Genomic DNA, 25254 nt, shown 5'->3' on the forward strand with positions numbered 1-25254 from the left:
AGCAGTTTAATAACCAAATCCACTACAGTTGTTTCGCAGAATACAGAGATATAACCCTTTCATTTTCATTGAAGAGTTATTTTCCCTTTTTTTAATTGATAATGATAGTTCATTGTTCCAAGGGACACCGTTTTAAAAAATATTCTACAGATGGATGGAAAAAATGTAGTAAGGAACTGTTCAAACAGGAAGCTGTGGAACTAGGAGAATTTCTGAACAATAAATTAAAAGGAGATGCTATTAAAAACAAAGAGCTTGATTTGGTTCTTATTTTTGGTAAAAAGTTTTGTTTCCTTTGCTTCAAATTGCACTGCCACAGTGCAAGTAAGAGCTTCAAAATTCTTCTATTTTGTGTCCCTAAGTCAATTTTTCCTGTTCCATCCTACTTAGGGTTAAGAGGCAGATGGCTTCTGCACTATGTCAGTACTTTCCAAAGTAAAGATGTAGATAAAAAGAAATGAAATAAGGGAAAGGAATGAAAATAAAGGGAGGTGGAGAGATAAAACATCAAGAAAAGATGCTTTAAAATGCATCAAGAAAGAAAATGTATGAAACAAATACAAAGATTTGGAGACAGGTAGACAGAAATAAGAATAACTAAGTAGAGCTTTTTATCCAAAACCCAGTCTAAAAATTGAAATACGCACATTTTTATTTTTGTAGAAAGTATATGCTGAGAAGGCCGCAAATTAAACCAGTTATTTTTTATCCGATTTTGGTTTTATTACATACTTAGGACTAGAAAAGAACGTTGGTGTGTTGACATTGTATCTTTACAATTGCAAGATCAACCCGTTCACTACCCACGACAAAAGTCCTCCATGGAGTCGTGCGAGTACAGCAAAAAGTCTAAGGCAACATGATTACACAAATTTTTATTTTTGGAATTTCCATTCCCACAAGAGCAAGGTTTTGTGCACCTGCAATATGCTGTGTACCTGTTAAAGCCACACTTTGAAAGACCAAAGATAATTAACTACCTAATATTGTTAATACTTAGACAGGACATGTTTATATGACTGATGCATATACCCAAGTGAGTGTGAACTCATATCCTGTATTAGATAATTATTAGAGTATAAAAGTAAAATATTAACATCAAATAATATCTAAATTTGTTTAATCAAAAAGCTTTGTTAAAATGTGAAGATTAATCTTAATTGAGTGGTAGGCCTGGTGCAGTAAATGAAGACATAAAACACATATTACACGAAACACCTCTTTTAACTGTCTTCACTTTTGACTCATAGTTATGACTCATAACACCAGAATCCTTGACTGTGTTCTCTAATGTTAGTATTACAGATGCTGAAAAAAAACGAAATTTCTTGCAGACATAATGAACAATCATCAGTGTGCTTGACATGGATCTGTTCGAGCGAGTCCAGGGGAGGGCCATGAAGATGATCAGAGGGTTGAAGCACCTCCCTTGTGAGGACAGGCTGAGAGATGTGAGGCTGCTTAACCTATAGAAGAGAAAGCTCCGGAAAGAGCTTATTGCAGCCTTCCAGTACTTAAAGAGGGTCTACAGGAGAGACGGGGAGTGTCTCTTTATCAGGGAGTGCAAGGACAGGATGAGGGGTAATGGTTTTAAACTGAAAGAGAGGAGATTAAGATTAGATACTAGGAAGAAATTTTCTGCTACGAGGGTGGTGAGGCACTGGCATAGGCTGCTGGAGAAGTCATAGATGCTCCATCCCTGGAGGTGTTCAAGGCTGAGCTGGATGAGGCCTTGAGCAACCTGATCCAGTGGAAGGTGTCCCTGCCCACGGCAGAAGGGTTGTAACTAGATGGTCTTTAAGGTCTTTCCAACACAAACCATTCTATGATTTTAAGATTCTATGATTCTAAGATCCTTTCACTTATCCACGTGCAACAATTATACAATTTCTGCAAGGTATTTTTCCTTTTGTGATCACAAACCTATTTTGAGCACTGATATTGTTTTCCTCCCTACTTCTGCAGGGCAGAGCTAGAGTTATTGAAATATATTATTCCCTGGATTCACCTGAAAAGTAATTTTATAGCTTCTGGTTTAAGCCAGTCACCACATTGGAGTGATGTATTTTGCCCTATAAGCTATGTCAAACTCAGTATTCAAGCAGCAATTGCATTCAGCTGTCAGTGGCAGGAAAATCTTATGTGCAGTATTTAAAAAAAAAAAAAAGAACAGAAAAGCATTAAGAAATTGAGTCAGAACCGTGAGAGTCAGAAATACTGTAAAATGAGGAAAAAAGGGAAGAGACAGAGAAATCATATAACTATTTCAAGCATTTACTACTGTCCAAATTTTTTGTGAAGCCAAATCAATATTTGCATGGGTGTGGCGACTATTTCTCCAATAGAAGTTTCAGATATAAAGCACATACAAAACTGGTGTTCACAAAACAGTGTTCTCCTTTGAAAGTCTTTTTCTAGTCACTGTTAACTGGTGTTTAGGTACCAATGCTGCTTTAAAAGCATCCCAAAGGACTTTTTTCTTTCTTTTATCTTCATTTTGGAAATAATGCATTAAGAGGAATAACAGCAATAATAATCATAAACTTTTGTGATATTTTACTATTTACTTTACCTGCACATAAGTTATATACATCTAATTAAGTCAAGAAATGTGCCTAACGTTTCTATCCAAGTACATTTAGTGAATCAGACTTTTATTACTATATCATATACACATAAAAACATTCCATAAAATGGAACACCTAATTGGAGTTTAAAAGAAAACAGTAGAGAAGGAAAATATGTACAGATATCTATTTTCTTCCAAATATTTAAAGGATTTGCATTACTGACTTTAAAAATTGCTTTTCATCACAGTCAGATGTATTTAGCATTATCATTCTATAATATATTCCAGCTAATAAGTAACATTAGATAAAATAAAGGCATTAATTAAATAGCTGAATATTTTTAAAATGCTTAGTATTAATTTTACTATTTTATGGGTTGGTTTTTTGGGTTTTGAGCATCAGTCAAGCACAAAGAAAGAGTGGTAAATTCTGAAGAGTGAAAGTAATAGTTCGCCTTTTATACAAGATGCTTGTCTTACATAGGAATCAGAGCTATTTTTGTATGAGATACGTGTGATGCAATGCAAAAAATACAAAATGAGAGTGGATCTAATGTAAGTGTAAGGCCAAGGAGAGCCAGTTATGTGATCTGAATATATGTTGCACAAACTAAAAATAGCATCATTTTTAAAACTGCTCAGATGTCTATTACTTTCAGTCTACTGCAAGAAACTAAACCTATTAGCAATGTATTCTTGCATAATGTATCACATCAAGCTAGACATTTTCTTCAGCATTTCTTCAGCATTAATTTTAGAGCTTCTCTAACACTATTATAAAACCAGCCTTTTGCAACATAGTTAAGTGTTTGCAAAGAAGACATTAAGAGTGAACAGAAAACAATGTCCCATACCTTCTGCAACTGATCAAAAATAAAAGAGAGAGTCCTGGGAATGATTCCTCGATCATTGTAATGTTCTGCCCCTCCTGTGATGGTGAAAGTTTTTCCACTGCCTGTCTGGCCATAAGCAAAGATAGTACCATTATATCCTGCCAAAACACTAAAGAAAACAAAAGTGGGGGAGATAATTAATATATAATGCATAACATATTTCCCATGATCAACTTTACATAGAACCAAAATATAATTAGCAGTAATTCTTAATTACATAGATCACAATTCAAGACATGTATTCTAGATTCAATGGAATTTAATCTATCTAGAGCTGAAGGACTTCATGCCTTGTCTTACCACATTATTCAATAACATCATTAGTTGACCATATTTATTACTATTTACATTACCTTTGCATACTTTTTTGCAAGGATGATATTTAGTCTCTTAAAAGTCTGTGGATGTCAGAAATTGTGACCATTAATATGTTACAGCTACAGAATCTATAGATATTTCACATATGGCTTCCTTAATTGCAACCAGAAAAGACTATATCATGGTTAGAAAATCATGTAAGGATACATGATATACAGTTATACCAGGGAACTGTTTTTATTCTGAGAATACCACTTTACTAAATTATCAAACTACTCCTAGCTTGGATAACTATATGCAGGAGAACCTTATATTAACGTAGTAAAATCTTCATTAACTATGAAAACACACAAACACCACATTGGTAAAAGCAATATTTCTATTAGAACTGCCCGTACAAGAAGCCTCTGTGGAACAGCAATAGTGGCTATGCAATGGCATAGCTTGAAACGACATTCAGTCTCAACCATCTGTTTTCACACCTCTCACTTGTACTTGCAGAACTGCCTAACAAAAGTCTAGTTCAAACATCTTTCTCTAAATCACCACACACTTATTGTTAACTTTCACCTGATTTCCACCAAACAATAGGTAATGGCCATGGTACAGCTGCACCTCGTGGAGGAAATGCAGCACTCTGTTGCAGCTGACAACAATCATTGCTAACTAAATGGAATTTTCAAGTGGTGACTCAATATATTTCAAGATTTTTGGTTCTGATTTTGTTCTAAAGGAGAGGGCTTTTAGTAGAACGAACAAAAAGCAGTACCCTAAATCATGGTGATCTATATTCCACTACTGATAAGTCAGTACTATTTGCAAATAGTAGGAATTTTTACATGCAAATATAGGAATTTTTTTTCCTTATTAATACATCACAAAACTTCTTGCACTCTTTATGAAGGCAGAGTCATATTTTTCTCAAGTGAGATCCTTTTGATGGTCTGATGGCTTTAACATAAATACAACATTTCATTTTTGTTTGATATTAAAAGTAAAATTGTAGGTATCTAATGTTTAAATTTTCTATCAATACTCACAGCTGACTACCAACAATTTCTTTTGTATAGCTCTGTCTCAAAAGACTAAAACACCAAAAATCAATTTCTAAATTCTCAATTCAGTTTCTTGTTAATTATTGTGAACTGCCCTGAACTTGAAAAGATTTTACATTTCACATTAACTGTCTATAAACAATGAGGTAAAAGTTACGGAGGACAGTTTGGGTTGAAAGGGACCATAAGATCATCCAGTTCCAACCCCCCTGCCATGGGCAGGGACATCTCCCACTAGACCAGGCTGCCCAAGGCCCCATCCAACCTGGCCTTGAACACCTCCAGGGATGGGGCATCCACAGCTTCCACGGGCAACCTGTTTCAGACATAGTTATCTTGAATTTTCACTTATCTGTACAAGCCAACAAAAACTGAATAAAATTATCAAAACCTACTAGAATCATAAATTAAATAATGACAAAATCAGTTACTGACTCTAATATTCAGATAGTTAATCAAACCAGAAGTTATGGTAGACTACAATTCAAGGATATATGATACAGAGATCAGATTAGATTGTCAAGCTTTTTTCTTTCTTTTCAGCAGCTATCAGTTATCATATGGATTCAGCTATCAGATGGATTCTTCCATCTCAAAATTGTTCTACCACAATTCCAGCATCTCATGACAAAATATATGAAGGGAGTACTTGAAAATATTTAAATATATGTAATATATATATAAATACATGTAATAGATCCAAAAAGTAATCAATAAAGGATTATTTTTCCTGATACAACCTATCAGAAGGAAAATCTACTTTGGATTTTATTTATTATGCTTAAGGACCTTATAATTTTGCTACCAAAAAAAAAAAAAAGAAAAGATAAAATTATTCTTGTGCATTTTTTCTATTGAAAAAGTGATAAATAAGTTTAAAAAAAGGGAACAAACAACCCTTATGTAAGAGGAAAAGAACCGTGTAAAGATAGCTGCTGGTCTGGCGCCACAAGAGATGCAATGGTTTTCCAACTTATTAAAGTTTATTTAAAGGCCTGAGTAGTTGCCAAATCGCCTATTTTAATCCTTTACAGTAGGATGTTAGAGACAGAAATGGAGACATGTTGAAAGGAACTACAGCGAACATCTGCTCCCAAAGACAGAATATATATATGTATGTATATATATGTATGTATATATATATAAGATTCCAGATGTTAAAAATCAAAACAATTATTATTATAAACCATCTCCTTCATCTGTCTTAGGAATTTCTAGTGCCCACTGTCACCATGTCTGAATGCTGAAGACAATAATGAGTTGTCAGAAAGTAGAGCGTATCACAAGAAGCTCAGAGATGGAAGGTTCAAAACAAGCATGGGGAAATAATTCTTCATGTAAAATGTAGTTAAGCTGTGAAACTCCTTGCAATGGCATGTTTTGGATGATGGAAGTTCACATAGGCTTCAGGAGGGACTGGACTAATTCATGAATAGAATAAGAAAATTCTGTCAGGGCTACTAAACACAGATAAATCTGGAAGTTGCTAAACTACAAATGCCTAGCAGCTAATGAATACTTGGGGGAAGTAGCTCTGCACGCTTACACTGTTTGTTGCTCTTTTTTTTCTGAGCACTGACTCTGTGAGAGATATCATATTGGACTAGATGGAACTTTGGTCTGACACAATACAGTTGCTCTTCTGTTTTTACATCTCTGCTTTATGGCGTTTCTAGATCTAGAACTTTGAGTTGGCCTCCTTATTTTCTTTAAAGTTTTTCATGGTATATATTTTCAATTAGTGCAACATGGCTTCTGTAGAATGGTGTGTTTTGCAATGCGTCTAAAAAAGTGGTAAAGGTGTGGCTGCAAAGTATTAACTTGAGATCCCTGTAGTTCACAAAAAGCTGTTGATTGGCATCACCATACATGTAAACACAGGAAAAAATGTCATATGCTATACACTATCAAAACAACTACAAGTCAGTGAGTTTTCTTTGAGTTATTTGATTCATAGATTTATTGCATTTTTTTTAATGCATTAGCACAGCTCTGAACAGTTTTCCAGAAAACAATGAAAGTTCAGAAAATGTGAACTTATGAATGTCAATGATGTATTCTCACTGCCCAACGTAATTATAGGTAATCACAGAATCACAGAATCTTAGAATCATAGAACGGTTTGGGTTGGAAGGACCTTAAAGATCATCTAGCTTCAACTCCCCTGCCATGGGCAGGGACACCTCCCACTACACCAGGCTGCTCAAGACCCCATCCGACCTAGCCTTGAACACTTCCAGGCATGAGGCATCCATAACTTCACTGGGCAACCTGTTCCAGTACCTCACCACGCTCATTGTGAAGAACGTCCTCCTTCTGTTTAGTCTAAATCTTCCCCTCTCCAATTTATAGCATTCCTCCTAGTCCTATCACTACAAGCCTTTGTTAAAAGTTCCTCCCCAGCTTTCTTGTAGCCCCTTCAAGTACTGGACCGTCTCTATATGGTCTCCCCAGAGCCTTGTCTTCTCCAGTCTGAATAACGCAAACTCTCTTAGCCTGTCCTCTTAACAGAGGTGCTCCAGCCTTCTGATCATCTTTGTGGCCCTCCTCTGGATTCATTCCAACAGTTCCATGTTCTTCTTATGTTGGAGATTCCAGAACTGGACACAATGTTCCAGATGGGGTCTTACAAGATCGGAGTAGATGGTGAGAATCACATTCCTTGCCCTGTTGGACATGCTTCTTTTGATGCAGCCCAGGATACAGTTGGCGCACATTGCTGACTTATGTCAAGCTTCTCATCGATGAGCATCCCCAAGTCTTCCTCCACAGGGCTACTCTCAATCACATCATTTCCCATCCTATATTTTGAAACCATGGATTGTACCAGCCCAGCTGCAGGACCTTGCACTTGGCCTTGCTGAAGCTCATGAGGTTCACACAGGCCCACTTCTCCAGCTTGTCCAGGTCCCTCTGGATGACACCCTGCCCTTATGGCGCGACAAATGCATCACTCAGCTTGGTGTCATCTGAAAACTTGCTGAGGGTACACTCAGCCTCATCATCTATATCACCAATGAAGATATTAAACAGCACTGTTCCCAGTATGGACCCCTGAGGGACACCATTTGTCATGGATCTCCATCTAGACATTGAGCTGTTGACCACTACTTTCTGAATGTGACCATCCGGCCAATTCCTTATCCACTGAACAATCCACCCATGAAATCCATATCTCTCCAATTTTGAGAGAACGATGTTGTGAGGAACCATGTCAAAGGCTTTACAGGAGTCCAGATAGATTACATCCATTGCTGTTCTTGTGTCCACTGATGTGGTCACCCCACCATTGAACCAAATGTTTCTTTTCCATAAGCACTGAAAAACTATTGCCGGGTTTTTTTTTTTTAAACAAAACAGCTTGTGCTTGACCTTACAAAGATAATCAGCAACATATTTTAAACACAAGGAAAGTATTGAATATGTCCTCTATAATGCATACAACTGAAAATACTTTTCCAAACAAGAGATACTTTGTGCGCACAGCTGACTCAGGATTACTTTGATCACACTGCTATTGTAAACCTAACCACGTATTTTGACAGCAAAATAATTTAGCATCATGTGATGGGACAAAACAAAAATTTTTAAGTTTTACCTCCAAGCTATGGCACAGACTAACAAGAAATATCCTACAATGACAGTATTTGAGACAGAAATAACAATATTTTCAGTATTTTTTCTAACCAGAATACTGAAATAATCAGCAGAGGTTTAGAAAACACACTGAGAAAAAGCCCTCTACCTGCAAAGTGTCATTAAATAAGAACATAGTTCAAAGGTTATTTAGGTCAATGACCAACTTTCCAATAATATCAGTCAGTTTTAGATGAGATCCAAAGTCTGGGACAATTTGATGCCAATCTTTTAGTGGTGTAAATGCTTAAAACCGTACAGCATTTAAATATATCTGCATGTATCAAAAGTACTTCTAAGACTTTAACAGCTCCCCAAATACGTTACACAAATAAAGTTTACCAATTAGCTTGGAATACTTTTAATTTTAATAATTAAAATTATTTAATAGAATAGAGAAGAGACATAATTTATAAAAAGCAGCAAGCCAAAGTAAATATTCCTTGATTAGCCCACTGTCAGCACAACCTTAGAACTGCCTCAAAACACAACTAATGTTACACAAAAGCTAACATAATCATACTTGCTCAAGAAAATAAGTTTTGTCTTTATGAAAAATGAATTATAACATGCTTTCTCTAGAAGTATAAGAAAAAATAGGTGTTTAGAGAGAGGCAGTGACTTTTACTAGAATCACTAATATAATAGGAGGAAACAAAACTAGGCTCAGGGCTTTAGTAGATTGTTGGTTTTTTGGTTGTGTTAGAAAGACCTTGCTTCTTCCCTTACAATCTCGCTAAGCAAAAGCTGTCAGTAAACTTTCTATCAATTATCAGGCATAGGACAGTTCTTTCTAGTATGGATTCATACAAATGTACTTAAAGGAGAGCAAGGATACATGCTTTTTTCCACTCAATTTTTCTCTCAGTTATCTGTTAACTGGCACTTTCTAACTTATTCATAATTTGTGACTATTTAAAAACATGCACAGTGAGAAATCAACTTTTCATTTAAAAAATCATTTTAGATCCCTATTTAAATAGTACACAGAGTTGTGTACTAGCATTTTCAGTCACACAACTGACTTGCTTCATGCCTGAAAGATGTTCAATTCCTAAATAAAGGGTATGGTACAAAAGTCTAACTCATGCAAGCAGTTCCACTTAAATTTATAGATATGTTATGTTTACAAGTGCTTAACATTCCTCAAGTGAGAAAATCCTCAAGTGAGACCCAGACAATTTATAGGTAGCTACTACAGTTTAAAAGATCATTCAGTACTTTGTCCTTGAATGTCGAGACAATACAAATACTGGTATAAAGCCCAGTGAGTGTAGACAGAGGTTGAAAGCAGACTGAGGTTGTTTTATTGTGGTTGGGTTTTCTGACTATATTTTGTTTTAATTTCGAGCAAAGATCATTTGTTCTATTTAAAGTTTATGGACACAGAAGTTTTTATTTGTTTCTGTGCTCATAGCTAATGAAACTGCAGGCAGGCTTAGGATAAAGTATAACAGAGAACTATACTTCCTCTGCTGTTACACCACTTTTGCTAAATCAAACACAACAGTTACCACCCAAATTTGCAAAAAATTAAAACAAACTCTCCCCCCTGAGTTCTGTGTCCAGTTTTGGAATCCCCAGGAGAAGCAGAATGCTATAAAGAAACTAGAGTGAGTCTTGACAGAACAAGCTCGTTCAGCCTGGCGTACATTACACATAAGGCAAAGTCAACGGAGGTGTTTTTTATCAAGCCAGAGAAGAGGAAGCTATACACGTACCTAATTACCACCTTCTATTATGCAATGAATTGTTACAGAGACAGACTCAGACTCTTCTCAGGGGCTTACAGTGACAGGCCAAGAGGCAGTGGTCACAAACTGGAAAAGGGAAGATTTCAAGTGGGTATAAGGAAAACGTTCTTCACAATGGGAATAGTTAAGCCCTGGAAGAGATGCCTAGATGGTGCCTAGATGGGTTGTGGGATTGTGATGGGTTGTGTCCCCATCTTTGGACATTTTCAAAGCTCTATTAGACAAGGATCTGAGCAACCTGATCTAATCTTCAAGCTAGAACTGCTTTGTTTGGGATATTGGACCAATGAGCTACACAGATCCCTTCTGACCTAATTATTCTAATTTGTTAGTAGCAGGGATAATTCAAATAGAATCAGCAGAAGGAAGAAGTAAACAGTCCTTATCAGTCCCTGAAAATGTGCTACAAACTGCTACCAACTCTGCTCTACTTCATGCTAGAATCATAGAATCAGTTTTACAACCATCAATATGACAGTCTTCTTCAGGGAAGTCAGAGTGCTCGGATTCCTTTTATGTCACTCCAAACCTCATTATAAAAAAGACAAAGAAATTGTAACTACCTGGTTCTAAAGTTTTTGACATTGGCAGGTATTACAGAAAAATGTGGAAATCTTGTCTCAGCAACTGGTAAATGCAACTTCTGCAGAATACCAAAAGTCATCACAGCAAGGATGAATATTTGTGTGCTCTGACACTTAATTCCTATTGCAAGACAGACTTCTCATTCAGACTTCACAGGCCTGATGACTGCACCTTAATAAAATTACAGAAAAACAACCCCTCTACTACTAAAGCATAGTTGTTCTATTGGGCATTCTTCATTTTACTCTTATTAACATGAAGATTTAACAAGCATTTTTAGAAAGGCCAGCTTTGACCTTTTTAGCAAGTATTGTGTAATGCTGATGAAAATAAGAGGTTTTAACTTGGTTGAGGAGTCACTGCGCAAGTCATGGACTTGTATCACAAGGGTCTTAGACCATTTTTGTCATTCAATCTTTTTATATTACAACTTAAGTGAGCTGACAAGTATATTGACATCACTGTATAAAAGCTGTACAAGTCTTCATTGAGCTCACTGAGTTGGAAACAGTCTTTCCTATTAGGGCACACAGCAACCTGCTGTACCAGCCCACAGTATGTACAAATACAGAGGCAACATGCTGCAGCATCAGTAAACAAGCCTAAAAAGAAAGGAGGGATAGGGGGAAGGGAATGTGGATAAAAGAGTGGAGAAATAGCTTCTTATACATGACATACGCATAGGCAGATACATAGTTGTAAGCAAGGTTTTTGGAATGCCCAAGAAAGAAAAGTCCAAAACAGAATGAAAGGTTAGTGTATTTTCTAAGGAAATCGGTTCAGATTATTTCATCATGGAACCAGAGAGAGAGAGGAGAGAGAGGTAAGTACCTGTTTCAAGCCTCCTCATTAAAAAGGTGCTTTATTTGACCCCTCAAAAGGATTAGTTCTATGCAATTCCTTTAAGGTGTTATTTCTTTAGAATGGAAAATAGTTCTTCGTAGGTTTTTTTTTTGAGAGCAAACCAACAAATGACTGATTTAATAGTAGGTTCTGGCTATTATATAACGAATAAATAATTATGACTCACTTTTACTTTTCTGTTCTCCTGACAGATATATTTCCTTCTGTAATAGTTTAAAATCTTCCTGAAGACAGTTTGCACTTTTACAAACCTTGTTAAACTATTTTAAACATCTTACACGTCGCGTGTGTGTAATTATACTGTTAAATACTCAAAAAAGCTCTTGTATTCCAAATTATACAAAAGTAAAAATAAAGTAAAAAAAATAATCTGGAATTCCAATTGCACAATAATGATCTTTTCCCCAACAGCCAAACATCCGCATGAAGCCAAAGTTTGCGTAATAACTTTATACAATAATAGAAATTACAGAGGCTATGAAAGACCTATGACAAAGTTAAAGGAGCTATGTGTTTCTCTACGTAAAATCAAATTATTGTAAGATTTCAATATGTGGACTTCATTTTTTTTTTCCATAATTTAAGGTCTACATCACAAGGAAAATACAAATTGCATCACATTTCAAAGCATGACAAAGTCTCTAAATTAAGTACTATCAAAAGAATAGCCCTGCTAATTCCACATTCCTCTTGCTAGAAGAAATGTGTACTAAGGTATTGTATATGATAAGGGCTTCCAACAAAATTAAAAAGATGTTCATTTTGCTGTAAATAGATGACTTCTATCTGTGCCTACTAATTAGCTTTGAAAATAATGAAGAAAGATTAAAAAAAACAGAATTAAGAATCTAAAGTTTTTAAGAATCTCTATGATGTTCAAAGGCGGATGTCAGTTTATTTGGAATCTTTTATTTGTAAGAAATAAAATAATTTATTTATTACAAAACCTTGTATACTAAGTCAGATTTCATGTTTCAAGCAATTTCTTATCTGTTGGTTCAAAATTCCGAGCAACTATTAAATCACAATTCTATCGAAGAATAGTCAGCATTACTCTAGTTTAGACAGCCAAATGGAGAGCAAAATTTGAGAGAAAACTGGAATCCTTATACAAACTACTGAAATTTCCTTAGTTTGAAGAAATGTGTATATATTTATTTGATTTGAATACATAGTAAAACACAAATCCTTGAGCTGTTAATGAGAGAGAGAAAAAAAACACCACCACAAAATTAAAGAAAAGCCCAAAAGCCCCAAACAAGCTAAAAACAACAGGTCCAAATACTTTTTTTGTATCATTTTATTCACAAAATTAAGTAGGAAGACAAAAAAAAAACCCAAAACACACAAACCAAAATCAGAAAAGCAAACGATGGTCACTGTATTTTTATGTGCATATTCAGTAAAGCTAGAAATATCCTATTAGGATGTTTAGTCTACATCCTGTGGCTTTGTCATCTAATGATGTAAATATGTTTTCCAAATATTTTCAATTACTCGTAAAATATTTTCTAAAACTGGAAAGAGGGACATTGCAAAATATAATCAAGATTATAATGATGCTGTTCTGCAAAATATTTTGACTACATTTTCTGTAAGAATAAGCATAAGAAGAAAACAGAAAAGAGTAAAGGGAAGTAGTTTGTATATTAAGGATGCTAATTCTTAGGATAAACACATCACATGAGAAAAAACTAAAATCTGCAGCAATGGGAGTATTGTCCCAGAGGCTATCATATCTTTCAAAAAAAAACATAGGTAATTGCCATTAGATTTATGAACAGCTGAGCTGATTCTTATTTTCATGATATATCAGACGAGAAAACATTTTCAAAGTCATTTTCAATAAATCAAGACAAAACATTGGCCATATTATAACTGAAAGCTAAACTAATTCCAAAGCACCGAGAATTTTGACTTAATTTCTAGGTGCATTCATTATCATAACACTGATAAGCATTGTAAGAGTAAACTTGTTCAGCTGTTAAAGCAATACTCAATTGATACCAAAATGTAAAAAAAGGATATTAGCAATTTTGTCTAGTTTTTGATAAAGTAATAGAATTAGTGTTGCTGTTTCTTAAAGATCAAGTTGGCTCTGCACAAAAAAAAAATGAAGAATATAAGATATATTTAAAATTAAAAGAATAAAGTATATAAAGAAGCTAAGTAAGAGATGACTCAAACATTAACAAAATAACATTTTAAAAAAATCAAGCAAGTCACATGCTTGTAATGGGTTGCAGAGGCTGCCACTTTTGACTGAAGAAGCAAATTAAATGAACTCATGTCTGGTGCCTCTGAAACCACAGGCAAGATGACAATATAACTGGACTTAAAGAGAGAAAAGTAGTGGCCCAACATCAAAGAAAGCTTACTTGAAAAGGGGGGGGGGGGGGGGGGGGAAGTTGCATTCAATTTCCATCCATCCACGAACAAACAAGAAAGATTTTAGAATCCTGAACACTGCATTGCTGGTTTTAGTTTAAACAATGCCCAGGATTTTTTTTCATGAGCATTTGAGTCTAACTGAATTTTCTCATGTCTCTAAGTATGCATGGCAAAAAGCCTCAAAATGTCACTCAACTATTTCATTGATACTTTTCTGCTACTTTCTTTTCCCTGGCAATGCACAGGCAAAAACTGCTCTCTTACTAAAGTGACTCCAACAATAGAAATGAGTGCATTTTCAACAGTTTTTCCCTGCAAGAGAACGTTGACATTTTGAAATCCAAATTTTTTTGTAAAAATGGAGGAAGAGGAGAGAAACAAGAACATACTCCAGGGACAGCCTACTCTGCTATAAGAACAAAAGCTATTTTATCCTTCAGTATTATCAATAAAAATAAAAACCTCAGTTGGAATACAAGCTTTAATACTTGGTTCAGTTAGGAATGATTTTATAAATCAATTTTAGCATTAAAGACTCAGTTGTTTGGAGATAATTGTATGCCTAAACACCACTGATTTTAATAGATTTAAGTATTTAAAAATCTCTAAAAATTAAAACTAAACTCTATATAATGGAGCAAAATGATGTATCAAAATCTTGCATCGGCCAACACTGAAACAAAGGAAAACAATACCACTTCCTGTTTATTAGAACACTGTATAGGTGAAATATTCAACTGGAAAACCTTTCCATTTTCTAGCCAAAGATTCCAAAGGAAAAAAAAAATAGTCAGTCAGTCTGTTGCTCGTTAGCTTTGATACTCTGAGGTTTTGTTGGGTATAATTCAATCCATAGCATGTAGCAACGAGAGTTTTAACCCTTCTCTTTTCAAACACAGCCAAATAAGATACAGAAGTCTTTGTCTGCAGTCACCATTAAATTCAGAAATATTCAAGTAAATGAGTTAACCAGAAACTATATGTTATAAAGTCAGACAAGCAAAGAAATCCCTTTTGGGTGAAAGGAGTGCACACAATTTTTTTTAAAGCATATTTAAATTATTCTAGTGAAATTTTGAATTCACTGGTTCTTCATTTTCACTGTCAATTACCCTTCTTCTTTATGGTGGATGTTAAAGAAGATAATCTCTTTTAAAGATAATATATTTTAAAGAAAATAATCCCTTGTTGAACCTCATAAGGTTCAACCTCATAAGATTCAACAAGGCCAAGTGCTAGGTCCTACACCCGGGTTGGAGCAATCCGTGGTTTCAAAATACAGGATGGGGAATGACATGATTGAGAGTAGTCCCGCAGAGAAGGACTTGGGGGTGCTCATTGATGAGAAGCTTGACATAAGCTGGCAATGTGCGCCTATAGCCCAGAAGGCCAACTGTATCCTGGGTTGCATCAAAAGAAGCGTGGCCAGCAGGGTGAGGGAGGTAATTCTCTCCCTCTACTCTGCTCTTATGAGATCCCATCTGGAGTATTGTGTTCAGTTCTGGAATCTTCAACATAAGAAGGATATGGAACTGTTGGAATGGGTCTAGAGGAGGGCCAAGAAGATGATTAGAGGACTGGAGCATCTCTGCTATGAGGACAGGCTAAGACAGTTCAGGTTATTCAGACTGGAGAAGAGAAGGCTCTGAGGAGACCTTATAACAGCCTTCCAGTACCTGAAGGGGGCATACAAAAAGCTGGAGAGGGAGTTTTTACAAAGGCATGTAGTGATAGGATGAGGGTAAATGGCTTTAAGTTGGAAAGAGGAAGATTTAGATTAGAGATTAGGAAGAAATTCTTCACAATGAGGGTGGTGAGGCACTGGAACAGGCTGCCAAGGGAAACTGTGGATGCCCCATCCCTGGAGGTGTTCAAGGACAGGTTGGATGGGGCCTTGAGCAGCCTGGTCTGGTGGGAAGTGTCCCTGCCTATGGCATGGGCGTTGGAAGTAGATGATCTTTAAGGTCCCTTCCAACCCAAACCATTCTACAATTGCATGATTCATTCTATGATTCTATAATAGAGGGGGAAATCAAGAAAATAAAATTGTAAAGAGCTTGATATAATTTTATAACAGATTGAAGTAACAATTTGAGAGAGACTGAGTGTCCAACTGAGGATGTCTGTTTTCCTACAGTGCAGAACACGAGATAGTGCAATAGGCTGAAGAATAACTTGCAGATCATAGCTTAAACCAATGAATGGGTCAGATAACAAATGAGCAATGTTGGTACCTAAATTAATGTGCCCCAATTCATTACAGGTTTGCATTCTGAGCAGTAAGTTGGATGGACAAACAAATATCATGCAGAAATTCTGCTTGAGTCTTAAATGTTTGCCTTTGCAAACTCTAAAATATGAGCATTGTTTGGTTATTACATGAAGGAGAAAAACAAAACCAGTGCCAAGATCACTGTTCTATACATTAAGACAAAAATTATGAGGGCAAAATTTGAGACTATCATCTCCACACATATTAATTCATGAGTGTCCCTAACTTACTGAAAACTAAACAGGGAGATTAAGATATCCATTAGATTTACCTCTTCATGGAACCATATAGGGAATACTTTTCTAAGTGAAGTGAGCTTATATTATAGACAAAAAACCTAATTAGGCATGAGTTTCTATGCCAATGCAACAAAAAACAGTAGCAGTGCTGTTTTAGGAGTTAATGATGGAATCTTACCATACACAAAATTCTCAGGGGACTGTTACATATCTCCTAGGTTCAGACATGTCAGTATTTAGGAAATTAAAACATCAATCCACTTTTGCTACAGTAAGACAAACACTTACTACATCTCCTCCAAATAATACAATGAAAGCTACTTTTGACTCTGTATTACCCTGATTACTCGCAAGATCAACAACGTACCATTCTGCTACTGGTTTGGCAATGTTGTCAAAAACCACATCTTGTTTGGCCTCTTGATCAAAAATTTTATGAAATCTGAAAATATAAAGCAAAGAATAATTGCTCAGAATCTTAAAACACTACTTGATTCATACATTTTTGTTTGTGTTTTTAATAGTCAATGTTTACATCATTAGGCTTACATAACATAGTACAATGTTTTCCCTGTAGTCTTAACCACAGCATGCTGTTGTGCTATCGTACATAAATAGGCTTTACACAGTGCTGCTTTGACAAGATCTGTACAATAAAATCCTCTGATAAAATGATGTGGCTTAGAAAAAAATAAATCGTATTTTAAATTTATCAAGAGAATCAGTGTTTGTAACTGGCACCACATTGAAACCTAGATAAATAGATTACACTATAACCAAATACAGCATCCCACCAGTATAGCCAGGCTCCCACTTTTTCCTAACTGCTGCCTTCATTCTGCTGCACAGTGACTGTAAGTCACAAGGAGATATTTAATTCAATCTAGGTTTTGCTGCTTCCTATATAAAGTAACTGCATTTGTCCTACAGAATCAAAGAATACTTCAGGGTTGAAGAACCATGTGCTTCAACCCCCTTACTCAAAAGAAAGCTAGAGCAGGGGTCTGTACAGTCATGTTTTAAGTGTATCCATACATGGAGGCTCCACAACCTCTCTGGGCAACCTCTTCCAGCATTTGATCCCCCACCCCTCCACCCTGCCCCAGTAAAGAGGTTTTCTTTTCTATTTACTATATTTCAATTTCTGGCCATTAACTCTCATCCTGTCACTGGGCACCACTGAGAAGCATTTGGTTCCATCTTCTTTATTCCCTGCTTCCCTTCCAGGTGTTATGCACATTGGTAAGATCCCTTTGGGCCTTCTCTTTTCCAGGATAAACAGTCCCAGGTTGCTCAGCCTCTCCTCCCACGTCAGATACTCCAGTTCTTTAATCATCTTTGCATCCGTTTGCTAGAGCCCAGAACTGGATGCAGAACTCCAGATGTGATTTCACTGGTCGTGACTAGAAGGGAAGAATCAACTTCTTTGACCTGCTGGTGACATTCTGCCTAATGCAGCCCAGAGGCTATTGGCCGCCTTTGCTGCAAATGCTGTATCGCTGACTCACGTTCACCATTTTGTCTACCAGGACTCCAGGTTCTTTTTGCTAATCTGTTTTCAGTCAACCCTAAGCTTGTCTTGGTTATTCCTCACTAGGAGCAGGACTTGGCATTTTATTTTGTTGAACTTCATGAATTTCCTATTGGCTGATTTCTCCAGCCTCTTCAGGTCCCTCTAAGTGGCAGCACAACTATCTGGTGTGCCAACAACTCCTCACAGTTTCATATTTTCTGTGAACTTGGAAGCTTCACCCAGTCTCATCACGCAAGTCATTAATGCTAAACAGTACTGAATCACAGTATTGATTACACCACTAGTGACTGGCAACTGACAATGCTCTGAGCCCAGCTCATTTCCAGCACCCCTCACTGTGCACTTACGTAGGCATTCCCAATTTCATTTATCAGACAGCACTCCAAGTTCACGTGACCCTGCTCTTACCTCTTGTACACTTACTTCATTTTTACATTTGCCTTTAGTCAGGAGCTACTTGCTCATCCACACAGGCCTCCTGCTGCTTTTTCATCATTTCCTGCTCATCAGGATGGGTTGTTCTTGAGCTTGGAGCAAGTAATTCTTGAAAATCAGCCGGCTCTCATGGACTTCTCTTCAGGCCTGCGCCTCAAAGATTCTTCAAGGAGATCCCTGAAGAGTCCAAAGTCTGCTGTCGTAAGTCCAGGGTTGCGATACTGCTTTTTCCATTTATCTCTTCTCTTAGGATCCTCAATTTGACTATCTCATGGCCACTGCAACCAAGACTCCCCCGGGTTTCACATCCCTAATCAGTTCTTCCATGGTTGCAAAGAAGGAGTGCAGCAGAGATTTTCCTCTAACTGGCTCTTTAGCCATACATTAGGAATTTGTCGTTACTACAATCCAGAGTCCCCCTGGACTGCTTGTGCCCTGCTGAATTGTCCCTCCTATCTAGAACTGTATACTCACACGGGACTTCGCAGGTTATATAGAAGGGGGCTATGGACATCAGATACACAGAAAGGCACCACGGACCACAAGGGATTACGCAGTGAAATCCCAGAAAAAATCACAGAAAATCACAGAAAAATGTGGTACACAAAGTATAGAGGAATATAAGAGGTCCAAAACAAAATAAAAAATGAGAACAACCCCATACGAGAACAACCCCATACCTCAGGAACCAAGAGTGGGAGAGGAAAGACAAAGAAATGGTTATAGAACATGTTCTAACTGGTCACAATGAGACAAGGCTCCACTTGGTTGCTTCACTAAGTATGAATGAATGTGTGTTCAAATATAGATGTTTTCTTACCATTGTTTAGAAAATGTTGGTGTGCAAGAGTGCTCACTGTATTAACATCAAGTTTCTCGTGAAACTGAAGAAATCTGTGATAGACACTTTTCAGTTATTGACTGAATCTTACAGTGAACAGTGCCTGTCTCATGCATGCATTTTTGAATGGGACAAATGGTTTTCGGAAGGCAGAGAAAGCATGAAAGATCATGATCCTTAAGGCTGCCCACACACAGCAGTTACCAATGACATCATTGAAAAAGTGTGAGATGTGATTTGAAAAGACAGAAGGTTCAGAGCCCAAACAGTAGCTGAGAAAGTTCATTTGGACATGCAAATGTTCAACACATTCTAATGGAAGAACTGAACATGAAAAAGGCTTGTGCAGAAATGGTTCCAAAAATGCTGACAGACGAATAAAAAGAATATGGCAAGGACTTGTGTTTGAACATTTTGCAACACATGGAAGATGAACCAGATATGTTGAATTCAGTAATTACTTCTGATGAAACTTGGATATTTACATATGATCTGGAAAACAAGTCAGTGCAGTGGAAGTCAACAACATCTCCGAGATCAAAAAATGCACACGAGTCATTTGAAGTTCACAGCCATGTTGATTGTTTTCTCTGATATCCAGTGTATTGTGATGGGGGAATAGGTTCCCAGTGGCCAGAAAACAAATCAATTGTATTAAATTGAAGTCTTGATGAAATTGCATGAACATGTAAAAAGGATACGTCCAGAAAGGTGGAGAAATTGGTGGATTTTGGGCCAAGACAACGCACCAGCCCACAATGCATTGTCTGTGAAGCAGTTTTTAGCTAATAACAACATCACTGTGCTTAAGCACCTGCCCTGTCTCCCTGAGACTTTTACCTCTCCTAAAGATCAAGTCGGTGCTCAAAAGAACCCATTCTTTGTCAGTAGAAGAACGTAAAAATGACGGAGATCCTCAACAGCCTTTCAGGAAATGATCTGCAGAATTGCTTTCAATGTTGGCAGCACTGTATGCAGCTGAGTGTCAACTCAGAAGGGAACTATTTCGAAGGTGACAGTAGTCAATTTTCTTAATTTGTTAAAAAAAATGGTTATAGACACATTCTAAGGGGTTTTTATTTTGTCCGACCTTATATTCTATCCTGCTAACCCTTAATCAGTCAAGTCATTCAAATAATTGTGTTTGATTCTCATATAAGAAATTAAGAACAAGGGAGAATAACATTTGAGTTGACCAGGATAGACAAACTGCAGAAAAGTATGAGTTTTATGAAGGAAAAAGAAGTGCTTGCGCCATAGCATTATTTTTGCATTGTCTTAAGAATAATAAGGCATAATGTTTCTCAAAATCCATCTCTACAGACTTTTTAATAAATTATAAGATCAGAAAAAAATATCAGCATTCATTACAGCTGGCTTGAGCACCTGGGACCTAAGCTAGTTTTGAATATTAATCTAGTTGGAGAGGGCAGCTCCTCTCTTCCCAAGCGAACAGATTTCCTTAACCGACGTAAAATGACATCAGCCTGAGCCGCAAATGTTTCTCTGGGTCTCTTTTTGTTTAACAGCATAGAGCAACCACTTTACTTGACTTGGTATTATAAACAAATAATGATTATTCAACTTGGAAAATGACAACCTCAAACTAGTAATTATAGATGTTTATACATCTGGCTTTCTTCATAATCAAAATTTTAAAATGTTGCCTCCAAGTTTTCTGTTGAAAAGATAAAACTATTTGATTGATATTGCTGGCACTTGTTTTTAGTTTCTAAAAACTATTTACATTCTACAATCATGGTTTTGTTTCTTTCAACTGCATCTTTTTTTTTTTTTTCTTTACTGTGTTTTGGCTATATTTGAAACACAGTTTCTAAACAGAGGTTGTTACATCAAGACATCTTTAGGCAGCTTATGCCAAGTCATTAGATCACAAGAGAACACACAGTCCTGCATTCAGTTTTCATATGCAAATTAAAAAAAACCTGTAAAAAAGCTGATAAATGAGATGAGTATTTATCATCTAGATAAATACTAGATAAATACCCTAGAGATCTATGAGTTGCAATGGATAGGAACACCTCCTCCCACCCCCCAGCTTTATTAAATGTCGTTCAAATGCAGATCTGGAGCATTCCTTTTGTCAATGGAGTTGCATTAAAAAAAACTATGTATACCAAACCTTGATTTTAAGAATAGGCTTTAAGAATAGGCTTTTCCAGGTTCTTTAGACCTATATCACTACACAGTGATATCCATCAGTAAAGGCAGAAGTTACAAAGATAAGGCTTTTACTTACTTGAATTTGTAGCTCTCTCGTTTATTATTGATGAACCCATCTGCTAAATCATGTGGTACGATAATCTCCAGACTGGGCAGAGATTTCTCATCATCAACTGAATAAATCTAATAAAGATGGATATGAATTAAGAAAATAACGTTACTAAGAGGAGAGCATAGCCCTTAGGTCTAACATGTACATAAGTTTCGCACCTGTAACTGCCTGAAGAAAACCTTCCCATGTATTTGTTGTGTACCATGGGTAATCAGAATGTCAAAACAACATAGCAAACCAGAATAGTTCTGCCTACTTCAAAAGGCTTTAATACATGAGCAGATCCTCCTTCAGCTCTTATACAACAAAGCAAGCACAAACACTATTCTGTTTGTTACCATGTAAACACTACCATAAGATTTGAAACAGAAACGGCCTTTTTGATATAATTTGCTTACTAAACCACTTTAATACCTAAGCTATTACTAAACAACGCATGACTTCTATTTGCCTCCAAAAAACCTGGAAGAATGTATTAGGAAAGACTATGACAGAATGAGTAGGAGCTGTTTTACAACAAGACAACAGTGAAGAGATCTAAATGCACGATTTCTGAGTAACACTTTCATTATCTTTATTATCCCTTGCAAGCACAGCTAAATACTGGGAGTTACGCGTTCCCCTCCCATGTCCAGAACAGCGCTGAACTGCACAAACCCAGGGACCAGCATCAAATGTTTTTTTTCCCGTGGAGCCTTTCCCTTGACAACAAGGCAGGAAAGAAGTTCTTCGTTCCCTCCCCCAGTAACTGCAAGTCTAAGCTCCCGTGCTTCGTGGGTTCATTAACTTCCTAAGGCTTCGGAGAACAGCACCCGATCACGTATGAACCCTTCTGCTCTCAGAAGGGTCTCTTTGCAGGGGAGGTCACGGTCAAAGTCACGGGCATTGCCACTACCCGGCCCGAGCCCCCGCATCTCGCAAGCCCACGGGACGCCCTTCGCCTCGCCCCGCTCCCCGCCCGGCAGCTGGCCCCCCGTCCTACCCCCGCCTGCTGCCGCCTGCCCAGCGGCTTCAGCCGCGCGTACACCCGGATGGTTTCCTGCACCATCGCTGCCGCCGAGCCCCGGGGCAGCCGGCGGCACCGCCCGCTTAGCAACAGCCGGCGCGGCACCCAGCGCTACCCGGCGTGCGGAGAGGCGGCCGCCCCCCCTCTCGGGGACCCAGGTTCGGTTCCCGCTCCGCCAGGTGGCCTGTCCGGTCCCTGGAGGGGGAGGGAGGGGTGGCTGCCCAGCCTTGCTGCAGGTGGGTGGCTGCCAGTGTGGCCATTAATGGTATTTCCTCATATAAATGACCAAAATAATACCTGCAGGTATGTATTGGAGAGATATTGATGGGTGGGCTGGTCAGTGGGTAAGAAACTGACTGGATGGTCAGATTGAGAGAGTAGTGGTCAATGGCTCAATGCCCAGATAGAGAACTGTGACAAGCGGTGTCCCTCAGAGGCCCATACTGGGACCAGTGCTGTTTAATATCTTCATCAATGATATTGACATGGAGTTCGAGTACACCCTCAGCAAAGCTGCAGATGGAACCAAGCTGAGTGGTGCAGTTGCCACAGTGGAAGGACGGGATGTCCTCCAGAGATACCTGGACGGGCTGGAGAAGTGGGGCTCTGAGAACCTCATGAAGCTCAACAAGGCCGAGTGCAAGGTCCTACACCTTGGTCGGGGCAACCACGTTTTAATACAGAATGGGGAATGATATGATTGAGAGCAGCCCTGCAGCGAAGCACTTGTGGGTGCTGGTCAATGAGAAGCTCAACATGAGCCAACAATGTGCACTCGCAGCCCAGAAGGGCAACTGTATCCAGAGCTGCATCAAAAGAAGCGTGGCCAGCAGGTCGAGGGAGGTGATTCTGCCCCTCTGTTCCTCTCTTGTTAGATCCCACTTGCTGTATTGTGTCCAGTTCTGGAACACTCAACACAAGAAGGTTATGAAGCTGTTGGAACAGGTCCAGAGGAGGGCTACAAAGATGATTGGAGGGCTGGAGCACCTCTGCTACGAGGACAGGCTGAGAGAGTTGGGTCTGTTCAGCCCGGAGAAGGCTCTGAGGAGACCTTATAGTGGCCTTCCACTACCTGAAAGGGGCTGACAAGAAAGCTGGGGAAGGACTGCACACAAAGGCTTGTAGTGGTAGGATGATGGGTAATGGGTATAAACTGGAGAGAGGCAGATTTAGGCTAGACATAAAGAAGAACTTCTTCGCCATGACAGTGGCGAGACACTGGAACAGGTTGCCCATGGAAGTTGTGGATGCCCCATCCCTGGAGGAGTTCAAGGCCAGGTTGGATGGGGCCTTGGGCAGCCTGATCTAGTGGGAGGTGTCCTGGCCCATAGCAGCAGGATTGGAACTAGATGATATTTAAGGTCCCTTCCAACCCAAACTATTCTATGATTCTATGATATAAGGACAGAAACTATTCTGTACATTCAAAGCCTAATAAAAGTATTAATTAAACTAATGTTTGATTTTTTTTACTGTTAGAGATAATTAGAGTATCGTGTTCAGAGTACAACCAGATGTGGTGTTGAGAAAGTAATCTTTATGGCAATTATAAGAATACCATTCAATTATGCATAGCCTTTTCTATGGTTGTTTTAAAGCTGAGTCCAGCTGAATCAACAGGTTGTTCAAGAAATGTCAAACCTAGAATAGGCACTAGATTTAATGATAACTAATGATTAAAAGGTTAAACTACTTTGAGTATGGGCATAGATTGAATATAAATATGTCAGTGGAATTGCTTGAGACTTTCTTTAAATTTTTAAAGAATAAATAGAAATGTCTCAAGAAAGAAGAGAAGCCATTTTTATGACTGGTGGAGAAACAAGAAGCATCACTTTTGAGGGAGAGCCAAAACAAGACGGCAGAGATGAATTATCAAGGTGGAACAGAGAGCGACTTCAAAGAAGAACAACAAGCAATGGAGAACTGAGAGCTCATGGAAAAACACCATGGAAAAGCACCAAGAACTTTTCAAAGAAGAAAAATAATATATATACCTATTGTATAATGTATATAAATATCTGATGATACTTTGCTACTCACTGAGGTGATGGCTCTACTCTGAGTTGTTAATAAAGCAAGACTAGAGTTACTCACAGCCTGGTGAAAAATCCTTTAACATTACAGCCTTTGTTTGAAGCTGTATAAATAATAAAAGTAACAAAATAACAACACCACCCCCAATAACAGAAAACTTTCATTAGCTAAATAGGATTAAGACACATACATAAATTTCGTTACTACTCCACAATGAAACTCAATTTTCATATTAACAGAGACTTGACTAGAATCCTCACTTTGATGAGTCTATACACCATGAGCAGTGCTTCCTAGAAGCAAGAATAGTAGTTCATGCTTAAAAAAAAAAGAAAAAAAAAAACCCAAAACAAAACCAGCAAATTCCAGCCTTTAAGAGGAAATAAGGTAGAATGATACAAAAGGAATATGATGGACCAAAGCTTTTTGGTTTTTTAATCCACGGCATAGTTGATTAACAGATATCTTCTCTTGAAGGATAGCTAAAGAACTAATTTACCCTTTAAAATTTTACTGAGATCTATAAGAG

General features: G+C 37.6%; 1 protein-coding gene across 5 annotated transcripts in view; it reads right to left on the minus strand.

Annotated features, from left to right (window-relative positions):
* Positions 1 to 22780, minus strand: part of KIF6 (kinesin family member 6) — a 157065-nt gene extending 134285 nt beyond the window's left edge. For 3 of the 5 annotated variants that reach the window (XM_054062613.1, XM_054062611.1, XM_054062609.1), the window contains exons 1-4: positions 22665 to 22780; positions 21647 to 21753; positions 16944 to 17018; positions 3424 to 3571 (exon numbers count right to left, since the gene is read on the minus strand). In XM_054062613.1, the coding sequence (XP_053918588.1) occupies positions 3424 to 3571; positions 16944 to 17018; positions 21647 to 21753; positions 22665 to 22730 (396 nt within the window). In that variant the 5' untranslated portion in view covers positions 22731 to 22780. Of the gene's footprint in view, positions 1 to 3423; positions 3572 to 16943; positions 17019 to 21646; positions 21754 to 22664 lie in introns of those variants that run through there. The other 2 variants (XM_054062612.1, XM_054062614.1) reach the window with 2 other exon arrangements.
* Between the last annotated feature and the right edge of the window lie 2474 nt (positions 22781 to 25254).

Source organism: Cuculus canorus, chromosome 3 (genome assembly GCF_017976375.1).
Source record: "Cuculus canorus isolate bCucCan1 chromosome 3, bCucCan1.pri, whole genome shotgun sequence".
NCBI classification, from domain to species: Eukaryota; Metazoa; Chordata; class Aves; order Cuculiformes; family Cuculidae; genus Cuculus; species Cuculus canorus.